We start from the raw sequence: 16,606 nt of genomic DNA, 5'->3' as shown, positions 1-16,606 counted from the left end.
TCCAACTCCATGGTCCGTTTTCACGCAGTCTGTCCATCAACGTTCAGGTCTTCTATGTCCTCCATGTCCTGGTATGTCCATCTCTAAGGGCCTTCCAGTGTATTTCTCTGCTCTCCAAACAACCTTAGTCTTGCTTATAGGCACCTAATATTGATGTTCTTCACTTCCATTCTCTCTTTAATGATTCTGTTTCTTGTGCATGTCCACATGCCTGTCTACACATTTACATTTCATCTACTTCCAATCAGTTTTTTATTCTGGTTTGACAGTGGCAGGGTTTCCATTGCGTATAACACAGCAGGTTGAACAACCATCTTGTGGATATTCCATCTGACAGCTGGTGGTATTCCAGAAAGCTTTCTCCAGTTGTTCCATCTGCACTGGATCCTTCTGTCCATTTCTGCCTCCACGTCTTCATCACTTCTCAATGTACTCCCAAGGTACTTGAACTCGGTGGCTTCCTGTAGTCATTCTCCATCCATCTGGATGCTTCTATCTGATATTCCATGTAAACACATACAGTACCAGTCAAAGTGAGTGTGTCCAAACTTTTGACTGATACTGTATATTTTGTCTTTGCTCTTGATACTTTCAGCCCTCTTCTTTCCAACACCTCTCTCCATTTTTTCAGATCATCTTCCAAGTCGTACTTCTCTTGAGCGTACAATGCTACATCATCAGTAAACATCATTTGCCATGGGGCCTCTTTCCACACCTCTTCTGTGATGAGCAACAGAAGACCACACCTAGTGCCACCCCTGACAGCTGAGAACAGGAAACCAAGGCTACAATTCACACAGGCACACCAAAATTTGGCAATAGAATACTGGAAAAACATTGTCCAGTCTGATGAGTCTCCATTTCTGCTGCATCATTTAGATGGTAAAGTCAGAATTTGGTGTAAATACCATGAAAGCATGAATCCATCCTACCCTGTATAAATAGTTAAGGCTGGTGGTGATGTGATGGTGTAGAGGATACTTTCTTGGCACACTTTGGGCCCTTCACTAGCAAATTAGCATTGTTTCAGCATCACAACTTACCTGAGTATTGCTGCTGACCACGTCCATCCCTTTATAGCCACAGTGTACCCATTTTTTGATGGCTGCTTGCAGCAGGACGACACACATGACATAAAGCTCAAATCATCTAAAACTGGTGAGTTCACTATACTCAAATGGCCTCCGAAGTCACCGGATCTCAATCCAATAGAGCACCTTTGGGATGTGGTGAAATTGGGTATTTGCATCATGTATGTGCAGCAGACAAATCTGCAGCAACTGTGTGATGCTGTCATGTCTATATGGACCAAAATCTCTGAGGAATGTTTCCAGCAACTTGTTGAATCTGTGCCCCAAAGAATGAAGGCAGCTCTGAAGACAAAAGGGAGTCCAACCCAGTAATAGCAAGATGTACCTAATGAAGTAGTCAGTGAGTGTATATTTGTTTTATTGGCATAGATTTGTCTCATCTGGCAATATACACTTTTTTAATATTACAGCACAATTTTATAAGTGTTAGCAAGTTATTTTGTGACTCTTGACCTCTAGGGACCCCCTGGACATCAGTTTGAGAACCACTGCTGCTCTGAAATTATAGATTTGATCCATTGCTGATAAAAAAAAGAAGCCAAAGAAATGAAGAGACAGTGCACAGTTTTAATGCTGCACAGTTATTTGGTTCCTTTGTTGTTTCTGTTATTAGTCACATATTCTTGAGAGCAGACTGAAAACCGGAATGGCTGACTAGGAAATTACACCCTTTTTTTTTTTAGTTTTTTTTTTTTAGTCAGTTTCAGTTAAAAAAAAAAGAAAAAGAAAAAGAAAAATTAAAGAAAAGACAAAGAGGACAGATTTACCCAATCAGGTTTTTTTATTTGGAACAGAGTGGCAGATTAGTGACAGGGCGGTGGCGTGGAGGATCCGCCTCCTTTCGCTCACTCAGCCAATGACAGAAACTCAGCCTTAAAAAATGCAAATGTATAAAAACAGGAATGGGAACAGCAAACATAGAGTCGTGTAGCCTCTACTAGGCTTCACACACACACACACACACACACACTCACACTCACACATACAAATTTACACTCTCTCTCAGATACACACGCACACATACACACACGCACACCTTATTTGGCTACGCAGGCTTAAATGGCTACAAACGCACACATTTACACTTTGACAGTCACTTTTAGAAAAGACAGTACGTGTTTATATCATTCCTGCCTGTGAGAAAGTGGCGTGTTGTCTGTCCATCTGTCCTGCGGCAGAGAGACAGACAGGTAGACGAGTCAGACAGACAGTGAAAAGACACAGTCAGTGTGTGTGATAGCCACTGTGAGGGACGGGCCGCCCCACATTCAGCAGTGAACAGACTAAACACACGTTCACGCACCCACACACACACGCACACGCATCGACAGGCTAGTCAGTGTACACAAGAGTCTGCTGTGAAATATCAAGGTGAAGCACTCATGCAAACGCAAACACACAGGTGGCAGGTTTAGGTGAGGTGCAGACACACACAAAGCACAGGTATTCTCGGACTGGCGAGGGGGGGGGCCCAGGTAACTACACACGCAGGAGTGGAAGAGGTGTGTTACCTGTCTGTGGAAGAGCGTGGGAACTGCTGGAGTAGGTAAACACACACACTCGACCACAGTACATTCCAGCTTTAACTCACCCCTCTCTTCTTTCAAAGACACACACTTGGACAAAAGAAAAGGAAAAAAAAAACACACACACACAGAGCCATCCGCACACACCCAGACGAGTATAGTTTTGACTCCCATGCATTTTTTGTTCTACAGTACTGAGTATAATAGAAGCTACTAGCCAGTCGCACTGGTGTGTTTATTGTTACAATCTCTTAAATAGAAGCACAGCCAGCCTGTCTCCTCACTTCGACCCCCCCCCCCCTTTCCCCGAAATGCACCCACAGCAGGTTAACGTTGACCTCATAAACACTAATTCATAACCAGCGCTCTAACGACCAATGCTGTGATTGAATTAGTGCACGTGGGAGCAACGTTCTGCGTGGACTCATTTTTCATTAAAGCCCCTCACGCTTCCAAGAGGCCCCTCCCATCCCCAAACAGAGAGCCAGTGATGGAAGAAAGTTTAAAAAAAAAAAAAAATTTAAAAATCATAAAGTGAGGCATGCAAGGGTGTGTTTGTGTGTGTGTGTGTGTGAGAGAGAGGGGGTAGGTGGTGGTGGGGTTATTGGATGATGGCTGGACATGGAATTGTGCTTTTACACAAACAGACCAAACTCTAAACCAACTGGCAACTGATCGATAACTAATCAATAACATACTGAAACCACCTGAGCTCGCTGGAATCACGTGATGACTCTCATCATGACGACGATGATGACACTGATGATGATGAGGATGATGATGGAGTCGATATGTTTTTGAACGATATGAGTCTATTTAAAGTCTGCGCAGTGTGTTTAAATGCGCAGCGAGTTTTCTTTCCGCAACTGTGTGTGTGTTAAGTGTGTGTACGTGCGTGCATGTGGCAAGAGCACAGCTCATCTAAAGGGATGACGGATGTGATGGATAAAAACTCTTCATGGTCATGCAGATGGTTAGTGACACCAGAAAGGATACGCTGATATTTACATATAAACTTTTTTGTTTTTTGTAACTGCTAAATACACATCCTCCTGTTTATTATTATTACGGTATTATTATTATTATTATTATTATTATCATCATTATTATTATTGTTCACCATCCAGCCCAAGAACATTGATATATTATTGATTATTATTACTATCCATAACTAGTCTTTATACAGTTTAGAGGAGCAGAAGGGCCACCAGCTGGTTGTGAACAAACCCTTGATGCAACCGGACGTTGTTTCCACAGCGGCTCCTCGAACGTTGTGAAACATGCCGAGGGGGCCCGAGCACCGTTTTCTGGTTGGCCGAGCGCAGAGAGAGAGGTCAGCGCCACCTTCAAGCAGATGCAAGCGCGTGCGTGTGTGTAAGCATGTGTTTATGCGTGGCTTTGTGGACGTGCGTCATTTGTGTGTCTTTGAGCACCAGATTGACGGAAGGCACAAAAGAGACCTTTCCTCTCACCTTTGACCCTGGGCTCTGTGCGGCCAACCAGATGCTCTATATGTTTTCTTTTCTTTTCTTTTCTGGTGGGTGGTGGTGACGAGGGGCAGAGTCGAGCCCGCCGCTCTCATATTTTGTTTGTCCCTGAGCTCACTCCACCCCTCTCCACCCCTGTCCTCTCCCCCGTTCAGGCCTTTTTCGTATTTGCTCAGTTAAATACAAGAAGAGGATCTTTTTTTGTGTGTGTGTGTGTGTGCTGGGAAACACAGGTTAAGAGCATGTGTTTTGTTTTGTTTGTTTTCTTACAAAATAATCATATCATTACATACAGAACAAGAGAATCTGTAGAATATTAATAACAACATTTACTTTAAAAACATCTTGTGTGTATGTGTTATTTTTTTTTTCTGAATATATTTGGATTTTTTTTTCCTTTTTTTTTGTCCTCTTTTTTTTTCTCTCGTTTTCTTTGAAAAGAAAGGTCCAAGTCCGCAGAGAGAAAGGCGCTCTCAAGTATACTGGAGACGAGAGGAGAGAGGGATGATGAGACGCGAGCAGATAAGGGGGAAGCGATGAAGAAAAAGAGGTGGAGGAGAGGGAGGAGGAGGATGAGGAAGGGCAGGACTTAGAGTATCTTTCTCTCTTCTCTAGCTCGCTCTTTCTCTCTCCTGGTGTGCGGCGTGTCTCTCTGGCGTATTGGTGTTATGCATAAAACTCCTCCTGCTTGTCTGGTTTCTGGTAGGTGACGGTGGCCTGTTTGGGCTCCTCCAGCGTGTAGCTGCCCTCGTCCTTCTTCTTCATCCTGTACACCAGCAGCATCACCAGGAAGGCGGCGAATAAGGCGCCCACCACGCCTCCCACTATCACCGCTGGGGCAAGACAGAAACAGAGTGTTAGTCATCCTAAATTAGCAGCAGATTAGATGCTACAAACACTCAAACACACACAGACAAACACTAAAATGCCATTAGAGCCACTTGTACATCTGCGGCTGACTATGACACAACACGTAGATGCTTTAAAAACACTTCTAGTCTGAAAGCAGAGCAAATCTACCACAGCATTGCTACCACCTTCCTGCTAAGTGAAGACGGATGAGCCTGAATGTGCCAAAATACATTCTGTGCTGCCAACTGCTTTGTGTTAAAACTGCAGCCCTGCAGTGCCACATAGTAGTTTAACCCCGTGGGGGCCGCCGTAACCAATCAGCAGCAGCTGCATTTTCCCACCTTCCTCTGCTCACATCACTAATGAACTCTGCTGGGTGACACAGATTAGCGTGTGGTCGGCAAAATGGTTAAAAAATCCCTCATTATGGTGAGTGGCATCCACGCCAAAACCGTAAAACAAACACTTAAGAACACTTTGTTTACACCCTTTTGTGTCAGGAGAGTTTACTTTATCCCATTTCTGCTAGGGGATTTAATTAATACAGTTTTTCACTGTGCACTGTCACTGCAAAAGTATTCACCTTCACTGCCTTGTCACACCATTTTATCTAATTAAAATTTCTATGAGATTTCAGTCAGTTTTAACTTCTTTTGTTCAATCATGCAGTGCATAACTACAGTCTGTACATTCACCATCTCTCTCTGATTTGATTTAGACTTGGATTTGAGAAATGTTCGCTGTACCGTTTCGAGTTGTTGTCAAGATAAGACATAATGAACCACTTGTCCATGAATTCATAATATCAACTCATCATTAAGACGACTGGCTCAATCAAGGATTTTAGTCATGCTGGTGGGGCTGGTCCATGGATGGCATTGTCATTCAGACCATCTGTCCACCACTTTTATCCAGAATTAAATTGGACAGAATGCCCTGAAATTTGGCACAGATATTGATGTTCTTCTCAGGATGAATTGTAACAACTTTACTGAGCTCACTGTGTTTCTGAAAGCAAAGAAATTATAATTTTCACAAAACTTTGGTTTGAGTTTTGCTACAGTTTAGTTCTGAATAACAAGTGCTACCCTGCTAATGTGCAACACTAAGAAGTAATAATATATTTAGCATAATAGGGGACCTATTATGCTTTTCCTTTTGTTTTCTGATATATACAGTCGTGAAAAAGAATGTTTTCATACAGCTCTATGCATGCCCGTTGAAAGCTAAGTACACCCCGTGGTTCAGAAGCTTGTGGAACCACCATTAGCAGCAATAACTTAAAGTAATTGTTACCTGTATGGTTTTTTTTTAATCAGTCTCTCACACCGGTGTGGAGGAATTTTGACCCACTCTTCTTTACAATGTTGTTTTAGTTCACTGATGTTTGCAGACATTTATTTATGCACAGTGGCGGCTCCAGAAATATTTTTTTCTGCAGGTGCTAAGGGGGGGGCTAAGCATTTTACTGAGGGTGCTATGAAGGATCACTTGTTCTTTCAGTTCTCCACACACACAGACACAAGCTATTTTCTTGGGGGTGCTATGGGGGTGCTATGACTCTTCCAGGGGGAGCTATAGCACCCCCTAGCGTCCCCCCTGGCGCTGCCACTGTTTATGCACAGCTCTCTTAAGTTCCCACCACAGTAAGGTGCCCAGGTCCTATGGCTGCAAAACAAGCCCAAATCATCATTCCTCCACCACCATGCTTGACAGCACCTGGCTGGTATCTACCTTCTTAAATCTTATTAAAACAGTAATAGTGTACTTCAGTCTGTGAAAACGTCCCTTTTTACATGACTGTATATAGTATTAGAACAGTGGATGCTCATAATAAATATGGCCAAAGTTTAAAATAATGAAGTCAGTGTATGTACCAATAATCGCTGTGAGACAAAAGCTCAGTTTTCAGACATTTTTTGTACTGTTATCTCTTTCTAATGTCAAACCCGCTGTTCACAAGTGGCAGCCAATCAGAAGAAAGTTGGCTTAAATGGAGGGGAGCTAAAACAGCTTGTTTTAGATTTTGGTGGTGAAAGGCGAAATAGAAAAACTTTTGTTAATGAAAAGCTGCACTAAACACTAATACATGTCTACAGGGTTGTCTAAAATATGTTGCCTCCTGCTCTTTACCGATGAACAGGAAATCAGCAAAAACCACCGCCAGAAGTCCACCAATCAGAACGGCTGAAGGAGAAACAGAGAGCCAGTCAGGTCAGGCAAGTTGGCTGCTCCTTTGCTTTCTACAACAGTTCTTTGGGATAAGGAGAAGGGGGCACTTGAAAAGGAACTGGATTTACCCAGAGGGGAAAGGATGAGAAAAAAGGGGGGAGAAGGGAGGGGTTGGATAACCCAAGAAGAGGATCGCTTGTTCTCAACGGGTCAAATGGGGCTAAGCAGCACATTTTGTTATGGGGATGAATCTGCACTACGTGAATGTGAGGTGATGCCAAATTATCCGAGCAGCTTCCTGAAAGCAGGGAAAGGAGACAGGAGGCAACTGGGAAATGAGCTCTGTCAGGCTAAGGGCTGATTATTTGACAAAAGGCATGAAAACAGAGGCACAAGATCAGAAAGACATGCACTGAGACAAACAGATAGATGGATGAAAAGGGCTAAAATTCAGACATGACACACATGGAACCCATTAACACAAACTTCAGTGCTGGATAATCTTACCTATCAAGACCTCTTTTCTCTCCAGGATGTTCTTCTGTGGTAGCTGGGCTGCAGAGCTGCCTCCATCCACTGTGTTCCCGATAAGATCAGGATTTACTGGCATTTCACTGCCAAGATCATTGCGGCGTCCATCCAGGATTTCAAAATCTCCACTTGGTCCTGGAGCGCCCACTTCGTTGGTACCGTCCTGAGACAGGAAATGTAAAGTGAGACCAGTGACAGGAAATTTACATTTGATGTAATCCCGTTTGTTCCACAGAGTCGCTGCACTGAAACGCATCCAAACCAACACAGAACTTTCCATGGCACATGTTCTCCTTTAAAACAATGAGCCCCTGTATGTTCACATGGGGGAAAGTTGTATAGTTTCCAACCAATAGAATATACGCACCAAATGTTGCAACTTAAGTATATGCAGAAAACAAGAAAAACCTAAATGTATCATGCTTTAATGCAGAGCTTCTGTGATTAATCAAAAGCACACTTATCAGGGAAATGCCTCTGTTCTGTAAATAATTAAGAGGCAGCTAGAAGAAGAGCTCAGTATCAAATTGTTATAGTTTACTGGATAGATAAATAACTGGATAAATAGATAGATAACTGTAGATAAAAGATGGAAGCATTTGCATGGCGCCACATGCAAATACTAGATTTGGTAGCACGAGTCCAGGAGTGATTGCCTAACTTTGCATAAAGACTGGAAACAGTAAGAAACAGCCAGTTTCTATCCAAAGTTTAAAAATACATTAGGAGCTCCATAGCTCACAAATGAGCATTTGTATCTTGTTAACCTCACAATTGTTGACATGAGCTGAATCCTACTGTGTTGTTGTGGGCTGCTGTGGGCGGGTTGTTCTCTTTTGTTGGCACCGCCTGAGTGGTTGTCATTATGGGAACCCTGGGGCCTGAAGTTCCTGGTCTTGACAGTGGTGGCAGTTGTGGTGGTTGGTGCAGCTGTGGTGGGCTCAGGGGTTGTCACTGGTGTGGTGGGCATGTCTTCCTCTGTAGTGGTTTCAACATAAAACCTGCTGGGCCCAGGTGAAAGGTAGATGTCCTCCTCTTCTTCTGCGGTGCTCAGGTCATCTGAACCAGCAGGGGGTGCTGCACTTTCCGCAGGACTGGTTGCAGGATTGGTGGTGACCACAGGATCAGGAGCAGAGGACCGCGGGGCGGCAGTGGTCTGGGCAATGGCCCGGATTCTCTCCAGCTCTCTCTCTCTTCATTTCACGCTCACGCTCACGCTCTCTCTGTCGCTCTCTCTCACGTTCCCTCTCTCGCTCCTGCTCTCTCTCCCTCTCTCGGACACGCTCCCTTTCCCTCTCCTCTCCAGCTCCCTCTCCTGCTCCCTTTGGCTTTCCCTCTCCCTCTCCAGCTCTCTCTCCTGCTCCCTTTGCCTTTCTTGCTCCCTCTCCAGGTCTCTGTCTTGTTCCCGTTCCCTCTCCAGCTCCCTGTCGAAGAACACGCCACTCTCTCCATCAGCCTCGGGGGGCAGAGGGATGGTGGTGGGGTCCTCTGGGTTGGGGCTTGGGTCTGCTGCAGGTGGGGCGGCGGGAGCGAGGCCAGTGGCTTGGGTGGTGGAGAGAAGTAGGGATTCTTCTGTGGTGAAGAACACAGCTACTGATGTCGGCCTCATCCCGATCTCAGGAACTGAAGAGGAAAGAATTTGAAATTAAAAAGAAAACTTTATTAACCCACAAGAGCAGATAAAGTTGATACATTAAACAAAAATTCATCTCATTCCATCACACAGTTTTGCAAGCCACCACCCGCCCACATGCACACAGATAACAGTACATCAGAAACTGAGACTATTGCTGGCTCATTCACTTCACACTCAGTAGTTTACTCTCTAGTGACACTCCTGACACTTAATCTGATTAGTCTTACTCAGCCGGCAGATTGCATCGTCCCTAACAGGTGTCCCCTGTGTATATCCCTAATACCCAAAGTTCCCCCAGTAGCTTACTAGATGGGATGCAGTGAAAAATAAGAAGGGACATGTAATGGAAGCAAGAGAGGAGCATACAAGGTCTGGTTTTTTTTTTTTGTTTTTTTCATGCAACATAATAAATCCTCTCATGTCTAAGCAAGCAGATAGGATGGCAAAGCATGTCATCATATAACAGTCTGAATATCACAGCAATGCCCCAATACCGGAGGCTTACTTTTCTGCCTTAAAGGACACCTTTACATTCACGTAACATCGCTGCAGGATCCACTCTAACAGCATGAATTGCACTGAACAGAATGATGTAAATAACTTAGCTGCACATTGAGATTATGCAGGCATTTTTATCCAAGAAGACAAGGCGAACCCATAACAGGCAAAGGGGCCGCATCCTCACAGGGTTAATGTTGCCTGAGGACCATCAAACTGACCGTGTTCACACTGTTGTATTTTTATAGCTTTGCAACTCATGGAAAAAGAGAATGTGGCAGAAGTTGCCTTCAGGGTTTTTTGATAGGCTTGTAGCGTGTGCTGTAAAAACTCCATGCAGTTTTGTTGACTAAACCAAACCAAACTGCAAGCGAGAACTAAAACAAATATAACTCAGCTAAGTCTGCACTGATGAACCCCAGTCACCTGGATGAACGTAGGGCATCTGACGTATGCAACCACCACAAACCTGTCTCCTCACCTGACAACCTGCAGCCACCCCCAGTATGATAAGTGATATTGTGTGAATTTGAAAGACTTCTACATGAAGCTGGAATTTTCTCCTCAAGCCCGCCATAAGGCAATAAGATAATGTGTTTTTATTAAGCTCCACCTTGCCTGGTAAACTCCCCATCTTTTGAGGTTTAAGGAAACCCCAGCCTGAGCAGCCATTATCAGCCACAGCCACTTTATGGCAATGAATTGGTCCTTTAGTACACATACAGCTATCTGCTTTGTTCATCAAATAATTCTGTCAATTTTTAAAACATTTTGTTTACTGAACTCAGTCGATTGAGGGGACATTTTCCGACAGAACAGAGAAAACATCGTTCATCTTTTTACGCAGCCAGCTAACTAAGAAACTAACAAACCGAGATTTATGAGTGCAACTGTCTCTGTCTCCATCTTTCCCTTAAATGTCAGCATACACAGAGAGCGCTTAACTATGTTGTTTTTTAAATTGCTTATAAAATAGTGAATTTAATGACAGCTTAGCACCCCAATTAATTGCCATTTTCTGCTCATTTAGCTGTCTGACAACAGAAACTGAACAATATGTACACGAGGACGGCTACAGTAAACTGTGAGTTCAGCTGTGTTAAGAGAAGAGAAGAGAAGAGAAGAGAAGAGAAGAGAAGAGAAGAGAAGAGAGAGAAGAGAAAGAGAGAAGAGAAGAGAAGAGAGAAGATAAAGAAGAAAGAGAAGAGAAGAGAAGAAAGAGAGAGAAGAGAAGAGAAGAGGTGATTCATGCTCTTTTTAAATCTCATAATAGTATTACTCCACCTTTCATTCTGTTATAGCAGTGAAGCTCCTTGGGTTGAAAGAGAAACAAATTGAATTTACAGGCACAAAGACATGAAGGCTGTAGAGGAGGTGGAGAGGATATTGAAATATGGACTCTAACAATGTAGCTTCTGTTAAACATATCAGACGCCACAAAAAAAGAAACAGCCTGGTTCTGAAGCAGCTGTGACACAAAAATGAACATCTGCCTGTTAAAAATGAGCCCTTTCTTTGGGCTCTGTAGTATGGTTTGAGCTTAAGCAATTTGCCAGGCTGCTGTTTCAGCCACAGGGGGTGCCTCTGCTACACTCTCCTGCTTTGAATTGTAATTTATTTTGAGATGTGCTCGCCACTAGTGCATCGCCTGAACCGAGGGCAGCCCTCATTGAGTCATGCTTAATAAGGAGCACCGTGCTCAAGCTTCAACAGCAAGATCAGAACATCAACCTGAATTACAGCGATGTGATTTACATTAAGTAGGTAATTCCTACACTAGCAGACGGTCAGTCCCGCTCAAACATGGGGCATACGCTCACACATAGGTGCGCACAACTGCTGGTGTTCGTGTGATCGTCTAATCTGCATGGACTGTAATCTGATTAGAGTAAATAAGATCGTGTGGACCTGAGCCTCGGTTAGTGTTTGTTTGTAAGGGTGTGTCTTAAGGAATTTTCTTAATAAATCTGTTCCTAAACTTGTCAGTCGAACTACACAGCATGATTGTGTGTGCGTGTGTGCTTGTGCGTGTGGCCTCCATGCATGCGAGTCTGGTGAATAGAGAGGGACTGCGGGGTCTTTAGGGTCAGCGGATTGAAACCCAGCAGCTGTTGAGTTTGAAAGAACCAGGGCATGAGTGTGTAACCTCACAGACTCACGCAGACACACACACACGCAGACACATGCACACACGCACTTACAGCCAGAGCCGGAGCCTGAATAGAGGTCCTCATCGTCGTAAAATTCATCTCTCGTCGACCCTTCGTCATCAATAGACTGCGACCACTTCTGTCCCTGTTAGACACAGAGAGATTACAGTTAGTCATCGTGAATGACTGAGAAGTTCATCATTTCATTTGAAAGAGAAACCACTTTGGCAGATTACACACACACACACACACACACACACACACACACACACACACACACACACACACACACACACACACACACACACACACACACACAGTTGTCTGGACAGGGTAACATCTGTCTGTCCGTGGCTCTATGGAGGAGCATAGTTAATGAGCTGATCTAAAGCTGGGATTCTGGCAGTGGAACATCAAAGCTTTTAAGGAGAGAAGAAGGGGGTATGGGGTGGGGGGGTGGGGGGTCATTTTGTCTCTGCTTATGTGTCAGTTGCAAGCGATGCTCGGCCTGTAAAGCAGCAAAGCAAAGGAAAGCAATTAACTTCTGAACTTCTTTCCATTACGGATTAATATTTTTCAAAATGAAGTGTTCAGTATTTAAAATGATAGGAAGCACTCATTTTTACACTCACAAAGCAAATATGATATCTTTAAATTGCTTGTTTTGTCTGAGCAGCAGTCCAAATATGACTATTTGAAAATTACTCAGAACAGAGACCAGCAGCAGCATGCAAATTTCAAGCAGCGAGAGCAGGAAAATGCCACAAACGCTTCCTGCTCATTGTGACACTGTGCACAGCTATAGAGCGTCAAGTTAGCAGAATGGTCATAAACCAGAGCATCTGACAATTTTTTAAAAAATCACTAAAGTTGCTAAAGTTTATCTTTAAAGGGTCATGAATGTCTCTACTAAACTTCATGGCAATCCATCCAAATGTTACTGAGATATTTCAGCAGTCTAAAAACCCAAATGCGTTCACTTTATAAAGATGTAAAACAGAGCAGAGCTCCAAATCCTCAAACTGGAGACCTTGTAACAAGCAGATGTTTAGTTTGATGAATGGCCTGAGATGATCACAACTGTCTGCAGATCACTTATCACCATTTCAAACTAATTATGTGGCTCTGAGGTGAAGAATATCACCCCCTCTTCTGAGTTTTACAGCAGCACCCTGAATACCCCTCCCGTCTTGTGGATCATTTCACAGCATCCTCCCTTCACTCCCTTCTTCACGCAGATACGTGAGGAGAAAGCACAAGTGTGTCGACCCCCATCGAGGTCAGGTAGGAGAGATTAGTGAGGGATCATCCAGGGGTTGAACCGTCGTTCACTTTGAGGCTGATCCCTCCTCTCTCTTTATTCATCTCGTTCTCTCGACCTGAATCCCACATCCGTGCGATGTTTAAACGCACACTTTAGCACTCAGAGGTTTTTCCCATCACACAGGGTCAACTAATGCTGCTATCAAATGCATGCACTTAAGAGATGCCTCATGCACTGCACTGCAAAGACAGAGCCAACCTACAGCACAAAGTATACAGTGTTTTAAGCATCCTGTTTCTTCACTGCAGATTTAATTCATTCCCAGTATATTCCACAGTCAGGCGTGTGCAGTCATATTACAAACAGCATTTGAAATATACACTTTCTATACTGAGTTCTATCAATATGCTAAAAGTGTTTTCCTTTGGTTTGTCAATGATTAAATGTAGTTAGGTACATTCACTGTATTAAACTACAGTTATTGGATGATACTTGAACTCTATTGCATTTCACACTGAAGCAGGGCAGTTTTCACTGTGACAGAAATAGTTTTTCTTGCTAAATATCGAAAAGAGCTTACATAAAATTATCTTCGTCCACCCATTTAAATATATACTGAATTGTGTGTGTGTGTTTGTGTTAAAAGATGTAATTCTCTTCAAAGGAGACCGAATTCTGTTACTTGGGGGCAGCTGAACAAGAGGCCAACACAACTGAGATTTTATCTTCTTCTCAAGTCCATGTGTTCACACTGCTGGCAAACATTTGCTTATTTGCATATCAAGCAGGCATAAAAGGAGTATTGGGATAAGAAGTTGCACTTCTGGCCATGATGGAAGTCCAATAAAGACTCTGCTTATAGCCTTATAAATGGAATCATTTGGATCTCTAACTGTCAAATGCTCTAATGAGTCACTACCTTGGTTTTTATTAGATTTTGGATTTTTAGTAGAGCCCCCACCTATATGCGATTTAAGTGTGATAAATATATTTGGTGATTTAAAAATCTGATATTCCAATATATCGGTATCAATGTATTTTTTTTTCCCTTTCAGACACACGAAACATTAACTCCCTAACTTGCCCGACTCTGCTCGGATCAGCTGGTTGTTGTTGTTTATGGCATCCAAACTTTGCACAGAAGCTGCAAAGTGACTATGCAACATCAACACTCATAACATGGTTGAAGGGTGTTTCTCTCGTGTGTTTCTTACTTTTTAAATTTTCATTATCAGCTGGTATAAATGCTGATACCGAGAGATTGGCAAATAGCTAATATCGGCTGAGAATAATATTGGTTGTAATTTCCTGAAAACAGCTGCCTGTGCCAGATAGATAGATAGATAGATAGATAGATAGATAGATAGATAGATAGATAGATAGATAGATAGATAGATAGATAGATAGATAGATAGATAGATAGATAGATAGTGTAATCCATGTGATGAGGCTAAGGGGGCAGCCTACCGCTTGCGTTAAACTATGAAGACCCTGAAAGTCTTTACACACAGCTTATTCTTAACATATAGTGCATTTTTTTAAATAGCAAACACAAACACAGATCAGGGCCAATTTGGGGTCTGGTATCTTGCCCAAAGGCCCGGATGAGCTAAGGGTCAAGCCACCAAATTTCAGATAAGTGGATGATATGCTCTCACTTCTGAACCGCAGCAGCCCCAAAATGCTTCCTTAAACTAAGAGAAATTCCAGACTCTCTAATATTTTTTCAGTGAGTTATTCACTAAGAGTAGCACTTATACTTTATAGTGAATCAGTGCATTGCTGATATAAAAATATTCATAAATGTGCTTAAGATGATATTTTATTTTTAAAAACTTGAGAACTGCTGCTACTCTCATTGGAGCAGCAGAGCGTAAAGCTTGAATGCTTCCTCCACTGTGTATACATTGTGTATATTCTGAACCCAGATCAAGCTCAGTAGTAAACAGTAAGTAGTGCAGTAATCCAATGACTAAAAAGGGTTTAGTTTTTGCTCCAGGTATTGGAAAACAGTCAGCCCTCTGCTGAAAATCTGACCAAAGCAAACTTATCTCCTCAGCAATCTTAAGCCCATCCCGAGGGCCCGCAGAGCTGTTTTTTTTTAGCCTGTGTGATGTTAATTGTGCGCATACACAGAGGAGCACAGGCTCCTCCCTGGCTCCAGACACAGGAAACCTGATGCCTTTAAAAGCCAATAAAAGCATAATGGAATCTAGAGGCCAGAGCATCTCAGTCCATCACATCACAGCATGAGGTGGAACTGAAACGCTATATGTACCTCCTGAAAATGAAATTGACTTAAAGCTGTTTGGAAGCTGAGCACACTGAGGATACTGGTTTAAGAAGTGTGTGTGTGGTGCTTTGAGTGTGTATGAGAGAGAGCAAAAGAGAGAAAAGAGTGTGTGTGTGTGTGTGTGTGTGTGTGTGTAGGCCTGGAGATGTCAAACCCTGACAGTGCTGAAAAATACTGAAAAGACATACAAGTGTGAGCAGGGTGCGAATGTGTATTTTTCGTGTGTGTTGTATTCCAAGTATCACTTTTACAATGAAGGCTGTTGCTATGGGCAACCTTTGCCTCTCACAGAAATTCCCATATCCCAGTGAGAAGCTACCAGACACACACACACACACACACACACACCCTCACACACGTATAAGAGCTCTAACTACATAAGCAAAGGTGTTATGTAACGTCAAATAAACACACACACCCCCAGCCCCAAGCTGTTCCTCCCTTTCTGCCTCCTTTCACCTCCCCCTGAATCCACAAACTCTGTGCCACTGTCTCCCTGTCCTCACCCCATTTTCCTTTTCATCTTAAACTTCATTCCTTATCTCGAGCCTAGCCCCCTAAATTCAGCGTGACTGCAAAACACACACACACACAAATACTTAAATAAACACTCCCCGCCCCGAAGGCGGCACCAGAGCCCACCCCAGGGGCCCCATTTACAGGTCCACACACAGCAACTACCTCCAGGACTCCACTCTAGCTGCGGAGCCCCTGCTTGTCTGCGCTGTGTGTGTTTGGATGTGCATCATCTATGTTTATCCCGACATTTAGGAGTAATATATAATCAACTCCGGTGCCTCGACATGCTTAAATTGTGAGTCAATATGTGTGAATTCGCAGAGTGGCGGGCAGTCGTGCGTCACTGCATGTAATTACAGTGAGTGCACGTCTGGACGAGTGTAATCACAGGTTTCGTCTGTGGTGTGTATGTACATGCAGACATAAATGCCCCTCAGACCTCTAGTGTGGGTGTGGATTTTTTGGGGGCCAGCTCTGCATTTCGCCTCTGTTTCAGGCTTGCTATAAACAGCTGTACTTTGAGCCTGGACCACATAACTAACCAACCACAACGAGACGCAACGAGCTCCCCATCCACCGCACGCATA

The 16,606-nt window shown here is 43.4% G+C and overlaps 1 protein-coding gene across 1 annotated transcript in view; it reads right to left on the bottom strand.

Annotated features, from left to right (window-relative positions):
- Window positions 1-1,853: 1,853 nt before the first annotated feature.
- The window catches only part of sdc3 (syndecan 3), a 40,098-nt gene continuing 25,345 nt past the window's right edge, over window positions 1,854-16,606 (bottom strand). The window contains 8 exon segments of the mRNA XM_030741355.1: window positions 1,854-4,937; window positions 7,636-7,822; window positions 8,442-8,495; window positions 8,497-8,538; window positions 8,540-8,855; window positions 8,857-8,936; window positions 8,990-9,282; window positions 11,995-12,088. Of these exon segments, the coding sequence (XP_030597215.1) occupies window positions 4,771-4,937; window positions 7,636-7,822; window positions 8,442-8,495; window positions 8,497-8,538; window positions 8,540-8,855; window positions 8,857-8,936; window positions 8,990-9,282; window positions 11,995-12,088 (1,233 nt within the window). The 3' untranslated portion in view covers window positions 1,854-4,770.

Source organism: Archocentrus centrarchus, chromosome 11 (genome assembly GCF_007364275.1).
Source record: "Archocentrus centrarchus isolate MPI-CPG fArcCen1 chromosome 11, fArcCen1, whole genome shotgun sequence".
Classification (NCBI taxonomy): Eukaryota; Metazoa; Chordata; class Actinopteri; order Cichliformes; family Cichlidae; genus Archocentrus; species Archocentrus centrarchus.
Note: the sequence above shows the minus strand (reverse complement) of the source record. Positions and strands in the feature narration are given on the sequence as shown.